The 8,074-nt window shown below is 59.1% G+C and overlaps 1 protein-coding gene across 1 annotated transcript; it reads right to left on the reverse strand.

Annotated features, from left to right (window-relative positions):
• Positions 1-336: 336 nt before the first annotated feature.
• Positions 337-7,422, reverse strand: LOC111144901 (trypsin domain containing 1). The gene is made up of 4 exons (XM_022499494.1): positions 6,133-7,422; positions 4,320-4,450; positions 2,881-3,066; positions 337-1,424 (listed from the first exon to the last, which is right to left on the reverse strand). Exons 1-4 carry the CDS (start codon positions 7,311-7,313, stop codon positions 1,207-1,209), a joined length of 1,716 nt encoding a protein of 571 aa, XP_022355202.1. The 5' UTR covers positions 7,314-7,422; the 3' UTR covers positions 337-1,206.
• Between the last annotated feature and the right edge of the window lie 652 nt (positions 7,423-8,074).

Genomic DNA, 8,074 nt, shown 5'->3' on the forward strand with positions numbered 1-8,074 from the left:
TATGGGGTTTCTCTCAAGCTAACTTTGGCCTCTGGACCACTCTGAAGCTGTGAAGAGGAGAACAACCATCGCAGGAGTTTTCGTTGTCCAGCTGACACTCAACAGGCAGATGCTGGAAACGAAGTATTCCCGGCGATTCTCTTGGCTTAGAGTTAGTCCCCCAGTCACCACCCCCACAATGGCATTCAACCTGTCAATGACCTCACAGTCATTTCTTGAGGGGGGGACATGTGCAGGACCCTGGATATGCAGTGCATGTTCTTGACTTGCAAGGCTGGTCTTAGCTCCTTGGGGCTGCCATGGTCTCCTTCATACCTTGAACTCCCCAACCCACCCTCAGGGCCTAGTACAGGCCTGGACGCATCCTGGCTGCTCTGGAAGCCCTTACTGCCCGGCCAAGACCGCCACCTTCTGGGGGCTGCGAGCCCCGAACAGTGCTGACTGGCACCATGGCCTGAGGCCAGGCCCATCTGGCATCAGAGTATCCCCCGCGCTCACAGCCCCGCCAAGAAAGCAGGACAGAAAAGGTGTATTTCTGTGCCTGGTGGTTTCCTCTTCCCAATTCAACTTTTGCAACAAAGAAGACGAAAAAAGAACCTGATATATAGAAGCAGAGTTTCTCCTAGACATCCTCTTTATTCCCAACCTCCAGCGAGACACATTCTACCCCGTGAGATCCCTGAGGCCCATTTTATGGGCGGGAAAGTAAAGGCACTATGGCAGAGTGCCGCTGGAGGTCAGCAACACCCGACTTACGAAGACCCATGAATCCTAACCTTCAGGGACTCCACCTAGAGATGCAGCAGATCCAGAAAGACGGTCAGGGCCGGCCTCTCTGCCGAGGGTTTCTCAGTAACACAGCTGCTCTGGTGGCCAGCAGCCATCAGGAGACAGGGAACAGACGCAAAGCCGGGGCTGGCCCTGCCCTCCGCTGGCCTCCATCTCTCAGGACCAGGGCTGTTATGCGCCCGCACAGGGCTCCCCAGAAGGAGAAATAACACAGCTAAGTCTAGTGCCAGTGGGCAGACTGAGGTGAGGGCTCGAAAGGGCACCCCAAAAAAGGCTGCCAGGTTGGAGACCCATGGGGTCTGGTCCCAATTCCAGAGCTGAACAAGGTGTGGGGGGGTGCGCCCCGTCCGCATCCCAAGGCCGCTGCTCACTGTGATGTAAAACAGGGGCTCTTCTCTCCAGAGGCCTGACGCTGCCTCACAGCTTGCTCCGCGGGGCCTCGGTCAGGGGCCGCTGTAGCCGCCACACCACCTTCACAGGCTCTGTGGCGCCGTCCAGCTGGCGGAGGCCGTCCAGGTCCCCTGTCTGCCTGTACCGCCACAGGGCCGGCTGCAGCACCGAGACGGGAATGCTGAAGTTCAGGTGAGGATAGGTGGCCCCCGTGTTATTGTCTCTGGTGTTGCTGGCCACGATGCCTGTGGAAGGGTCAAAAAGGAAAGGGGGTGTGAGCCGCGGGACAGACGTACGGATGGGAGCTGAGGCCCATCCCCAGCCTGGAGCCTTGCCAGAATAGTACAGTCCCTGCCTGCCCCTCACGCAGCTTCTCATGTCACTGCAAAACGGTCCTCAGAACTAGGAAAGTCACCTTGGAGCAATGCTCGTGACTGAAATACAGGACATGTTCAGATGTCGCCGGTGATTCCATGAGCGCTTTCTCTGCTCCCGGATGCAATCCAGGGCCCCATCAGCCTCTGGCTCCTGTCTCTAGAGTTTTCTCCGGTCTGCATCAGTTCCAGTCTTTCCCCACCATTTGTGGCCTTGACGCTTGGAGGAGCATGGGTCAACTGTTCCGCAGAAGGTCCCTCACACTGGGGTCACCCAGTGTTTCCTCACAGTAAGCATGAGGTCTGACGTGCTTGGGAATACCGTCCCGCGCCCTTCTCCGGGTGACCCGCAGGGAGGTGGAGGAGGTCTGTCGGCACGTCTGTGATGCTAGCTGACCTCCATCACTTGGCTAAGATGCTGTCTGCCGGCTGCTCTACAGTGGGCAACAGACTGTGGGCAAGTGCATAAGAAACTTGGGAAAAAAGTGTTTCGCTGGGACACGTAAAGGCTCAAGACAGAAAGAACCATCCGCACTTCAACACTGTGCTCTAGCTGGTCAATCTGTTTCTCACGGGGCTGTGAGGTAGGGATTCCGCCAGTACTATGTGTTCCACAGCTGAAGAAGTAAGGGATTCCACTCCCGCTAGCTAGCACAGGGCGAGGTTCCTCATGACCTCAGAACTAAGGGAAGGGGAAGCACCGCGGGGGTCCCGGTGCTGGCGTGCAGGTGGAGGCGTCCATGTGTGCTCACAGTTGGCTTTTTTTTTTTTTTAATGGACAGGCTATTTTGTTTTTTATTACCAAAATTTTAAAGTGGAAAGATTTAACAACCACATATTTTTTTTAAAAAAGGGTCACAGTTGCTAGTGAACAGCTGCAGAATTGGGCCATGTTAACCCCACAGTCCTGTGTCAGGAGGCCGCGGGGTGCTGGAGTGGGGTGCCATTCACCTTGCGTCACCCCTGACGCTCCACTCCCTGCTGTCTTCACTCCTGCACTCATTCACTTGACCTGTGACTCTTGGACTAATTCAACTCCTGAGTGTCACAGATCCAACGAGGTGTGGGGACTTACCTGAGGTGACAGGTGGCTTAGTGGCAGAGAAGAAACCGGGACTCAGATCTCTTCCCTCCCTGCTCAGCGTCTGTCCCTCTCCGCCCTCGAGAGCACAAGTGCCTGGCAACTTGGGCTCACTACCTCTTGGGCATCGGGCCCACCAACGTCCCAGGCCAAGGGTGGCTCCCGGGGCAGGATGCCCAGCACTCACTAGATGGCATTGAGGCTCCAGCAAGGGTAAGGCTGGGAGAGGGCGAAGGGGCTGCTTACCCAGGAGGTCTCCTGTGCAGGTGGAGAAGAGGGGTCCCCCACTGGAGCCGCCATGCACGGCACAGGTGGTCTGGAGCATCACCGGTCTGCCGTCCACCCGCACCACAGCGGACAGGATGCCTGAGGTCACCAAGGGCCCGCAAGCCTGGCCGAAGATGCCGAAGCCCACCACGCTGACAGCTTCTCCTGCCCGGAGAGAAAGGAAGGCAAAGGCAGGGAGTCACCTCTGTCTGATAGGACTCTCACGCTCCCCATCCTGCTCCCTGCCCTCTCCAAAGTCCCAAACCTGCCCTGCTGCTCAGATACTCCCGCCTCCAGGGAGCTGGCCCCAGGTCCCCACGGGAAGAAGCCAGGACATCCACTGAGCTCCCCGCACTTGCTCACCACTTGTTCCTGACATCAGGCTGTTCTCTGGCCCTCATGTCCCTGCCGGACCGGGGAGCTGCTTTTCAGGGTCCCTGGTACCCAGCCCCGTGCTCAATAAATGTTTGTGTTGGTGAAGCATCTGCCTTCAGCTGAGGTCATGATCCCGGCGTCCTGGGATCAAGCCCTCCATCAGGCTCCCTGCTCCATGGGGAGCCTGCTTCTCCCTCTCCCTGCCACTCCCCCTGCTTGTGATCTCTCTCTCTCTCTGACAAACAGATAAATAAAATCCTAAAAAAAAAAAAATGAAAATAAATGTTTGTGACATTAATACCTATCTCCTCCTTTCTAAGAAGTCTCTTTGTTAAAAAAAATTTAAAAAAAAAAGGTGGTCATGACGACGACCAAGAACCTGCCAGTAACTTCCTTTACCAAGTGCTCGTGCATGGCGCACGCAGCTAATTGCTTTACAGGCTAATTGCTTTACCCACACCTCACAGTGCCCTACCCACACCTCACAGTGCCCGGGAGCAGGGAACATTATCCCCATTTTCCAGATGTGGAAACTGAGGCAGAGAATAAGGAGTTGCCTGTCCAAGGACACAGGGCTAGCAAGTGGCAGAGGAGATGCCCACTTGGAGACCTCAGGCACTCCCCAGGCAGTGTGCCACGCCACTGGGGCCTCAAAAGCAGAACAGTGCTCTGGCAGGCCCGCGGTGTTTTAAGGAGCCCCCAAGCTCAGCCCCTCCACATAACACTGCTGCAGGGCCTCAGGGGGAAAAAAGGTGTGCCTTACCCTTCATGGGGACCCCACCACCTGCCCCCAACACACACACCCCCACCGCGCCTAGGACCTGACGCATGCTGGGCACAAGCAGGGAAACCTCCAAGAGCAACCCAACCAGAGTGCTGAAGGCAGGCTGACTTCATCCCAGACTCACGCCACCGTCATCATTCTGTCAGGGGCAAGGCAGGGAGCCCGCCTAGGGAACCGGGCCCCCAATCTAGAGGGTTCGAGTGCCCAGCACTTTGCTTCCTGAGGTCCGCCACAGACCACAGGGCACCCTGTTCTTTACCTTCTTGGAAATGCTCAGCCAGTACCGGCAGGGGGACATCGTGTAGGTCCTCCTCCAGGCTCACTAGTGCTACGTCATAGGGACAGGTCTCCTGGGTGGCAAACACCACACGTCCCCAGATTGTGGCACTCCTAGGAGCAAGGGAAACAAAGTGAGCGCTAGCTTTCTGACCCTTCAGCGCTGGGAGGAAGCAAGGGGATGAGAGTGACTCTAGAAGTCATGGACTTGGGGGTTAACGGGTCTGGCGTTGGCCCTGACACGTGCCAGGCAGGCATCTCTGGGCACATCCCTCAGCCGTCCTGGGGTACTTCCAAACATAAGCTTCACACTTCTATGTAAGCTCCCTGCGTCTCACCATATTCCTAACCCCTGACACCTGGAGAGCGCTGTGGGCCGGCTCAGGTGTTAATGCTCTGTGCACCCCATTTCATTTAGTTCCCATCAAAGCCCTAAGAACCAGGCGCTGGTGTTAGCGCCATTTGAAATGGCACTTCTGAGGCCCGGAAAGGTTGAGTAACTTCCTCAAGGTCACACGGTTAAGTGGCAGAAGCCAGGGCACACATTCCCAGTGTTTTCCTTCATGGTCTCATTGCAGGAAAACAATCCTGCCAGTTGGTGGGGCAGGCATAGGATTTCAACGCTGTGTCCCTGTTTACATACATACATACACCCTAGCACATCTCCGCTCTCAGTGTGTCCCAGACTGTGTTCCAAGACTTTACAAGTCAACTCAGGGAGAGGCAGCATAGACTGGCTTGCCCGGGATCACAGAGGGGCCCCTGTCCTACACTGCAGGAAAAGCTTCCAGCAGACCCTGTGGGCGCCCCAGAAACAAGTGTGTGTATTGTCAGGGGAGGGGGAGTGGGCACCACTCCTGCTGGAAATCCTCATTACCCTCTTCCTTATAGCACCATGGCTGTCCTGCTGCCTGCCGGGGGTGTGGGGGGGGGAGGTTAACCCTGGAAATTCAGTAGAGGAATTTGGAAAGGCCTGGGCTGCAAGGCTGGGCTGAGCCGGGTACAGAACCTCAGGCATTAACAAAAAGGCGCAATACCGCTCTGCTCTTGCCTAAGTTTGGCACCTGGGAGGTCCCAGAAACAGACCGCATCCTAGAAACTAAGCCAGGAAGCTAAGGCTGCTGTCCCTGCTACCAGGCAAAAGGAAGGAAAGAAGGCCAAGGGCCCTTTCCCTGCAGAGATGGAAGTGACTGAAGTCCAAACCTGGCTGCCAGGATCATCCAAAGATTGTTCCAGTGCGGCTGTGGGCTCCGCCCCATTCCCACATTCTAACTAGGTGTAACTCCACACATGTAATTTTTACGGGGATGGGAAGTTCTGCTTAAGGTCTAAGATAGCGATCAAGTAAGATTAAGAGGCTCCTCTCCTGATTCCAGGAAGGCAGCATTCTGGGCCTCTGAGACTTCACCACCCCTCTGAGGGGAGACAGAACAGCGTGGGGAAGTCACCATCCAAGGAGCCTAGTGGTGTGTGGGAGCAGGGCTATGAGACAGCAGAGTTCAGAAGGAATTCAAGCTGGGAGAGGGTGCTCAGAGACACCGGCCCAGCCAGGGATGCTGAGACCAATCCAGAGCTGCCTGACATTTTGCTCAAGCCCAGCTCACCCCCTGCCAAGAAGGAGGCCCCGAAAGCCCTACACTAAGGTTGTGAACGCCGAGGATGAGCGCAGCGACTCAGGTCTCTGTCCGCGCTACGCCGTCAAAGCATCAGCATGACGCCAGAAGGCCTCCATTATCCTCAGAGTTACGATCTGAGACCCCCGGGGCGGGCAGTTGGGGCAACCTTGCGGGCCTTACTTAGGGGGCGTGGCGCGCACCAGGACCCTGGACGCCTCCCGAGGGGCCACATGTCGGCAGGTCACCACGAGGCGGGGCGCCACGGCCACTCCGGAGCCCCAGACGGTGCCGCACTCCACCAGCACGGCCGCAGCCGCCCACGGGGGGCCGGGGTCTCGGAGAGGCAGGCCCCACGGCGCGCCCATCTCCTGCGGCAGGAAGGCGGCCAGGGCGCGGGGGCCGGGACCCAAGCGGCCGAGTGCGGCTCGGGCGGCGCGCAGGAGAGGGGCGGCAGCGCAGAGCAGCGTGAGGCCCACCCACTCGCGGGCTTTCCAGCAGAGGGGCGCGGCCACCAGCGCCACGAGCGCCCCCGCGGGCCTTGCCGCGTACACGCCGCCGCCCTCGGTGCCCGGCAGGCAGCGCGCGTCGGTGAGCAGCAGCGGGCCGGTGGCGTTGCTGAGCACGCCGCGGCTGAGCGTGTTGAGGAAGATGTCCGGGCAGAAGGCCCCGAACGGGGAGCCGCAGGCCAGCAGCGGCGCGCCCTTGGGCACGGCCCCGAGAGGCGCCACGGCCACGGCCGGCCCGCTCTCCTCCGCCGCCGCCGCCTCCTCCTCTTCCTCCGGCTCGGGCCGCACGCGCAGCAGCGCGAACCATCCCAGCGCTCTCAGCTGGTCCTCCTCCTCCTCCTCCGACACCTCGTCGTCCGGCGCCGCGTTCGCGAAGCGCCACTGCTCGGCCGCCTCGCCCCCGAAGAGGCGCGCGAAGTGGGCTCGGAAGGCCGGGCAGCTCAGCAGCAGTAGCAGCTCGGCGGGCCGCGGGGACTGTAGGAGCCGCCCGCGGGGTCGGGCCGGCGGGTCGGGCTCCGGGCCGGCGCACTGGGGCGTGCACAAGCCGGGACGGGCCCTCTCCGCGCGGCCTGCGGGGCTCGCGGCTGCCGGACCCCACTGCACGTGCAGGCGCAGGTCGTCATCGCAACTGTCGCTGGGCAGGAAGGAGGCGCCGGCCGCGGTCAGCGCCGCGCTCCCGGCCCGCAGGAAGGGGGTGAAGATGCCCCCGTGGCACAGAACCAGGTCCGGGCCGCGGCTCAGGATCACTCCGCTGCAGCTCCACGAGTCCGCCTCGGCCTGCCCGGCCCGGGAGGCGCTCACCACGCAACCCGCTTTCTCGGCCGCCCTCATGGAGGGCCCCCACTGCCGCGCCATGGCCTCCAGAACGATGCACACCGGGTTCCCAGAGGAACGACAGAGAGACAGAGATCCCCGGTCGGGCCCCGCGCGGGTCCCACTCAGCGTCACCCAAAGGGGCAAGCGAGAGCAGCAAACACGTACTCCAACCTTCCTCGTCGGACCCGATTGGCTAAGCCCCAACTTGCCCGCCCCCATTGGCTGGGCTCGGGCCGGGCCCTGATTGGCTACCCAAGCTGACCCCGTCCCTTTCCCCGCCCCCCCCCAACCCGTTCGTTCTGGGCGCCTGTGCCACCGAGGGGCCGAAGCAGTCCAGGAGGATAAATTCAAGGAGAGTGGACGGCGTGTGGTTTTACCGAGAGACAGGGTTTGGGCAAGACAGAGTACCTTTGCTGTTCGTTGGGCTGCAGGAGAAAGAATAGAAATGAGGGCTGACGTGGCTAGACTTGTCCAGGCAGTGATAGGACCTGAGTATCTGCTCAGGTCTAAACCAGCGGTCTCTGGCCCCGGGCTTGATAAGGGCAAGGAAATCCTTGGCCCTTTGGCCGAATTAGTAATTTGAAATTACTAATTGAAATTGAAACGCAGCTCACAGGACTACACCTAGGAAGCTTTTGATGCCAAAGCCTGAGACAAAACGGATGAAAACTGGGTTTGCGCAAAGTAAAATTGCCCTTTAAAACTATGAACAGTAACTGAAGTAAAAATTTTCAATTCTACCACCCTGTACTTTGCAGTGTGCACTTTTCCCATACATTTATAACCACCACCTAGGATGT

The sequence above is a fragment of the Enhydra lutris genome, unplaced genomic scaffold, assembly GCF_002288905.1.
Source record: "Enhydra lutris kenyoni isolate GAN:26980312 unplaced genomic scaffold, ASM228890v2 scaffoldscaffold12, whole genome shotgun sequence".
Lineage (NCBI taxonomy): Eukaryota > Metazoa > Chordata > Mammalia > Carnivora > Mustelidae > Enhydra > Enhydra lutris.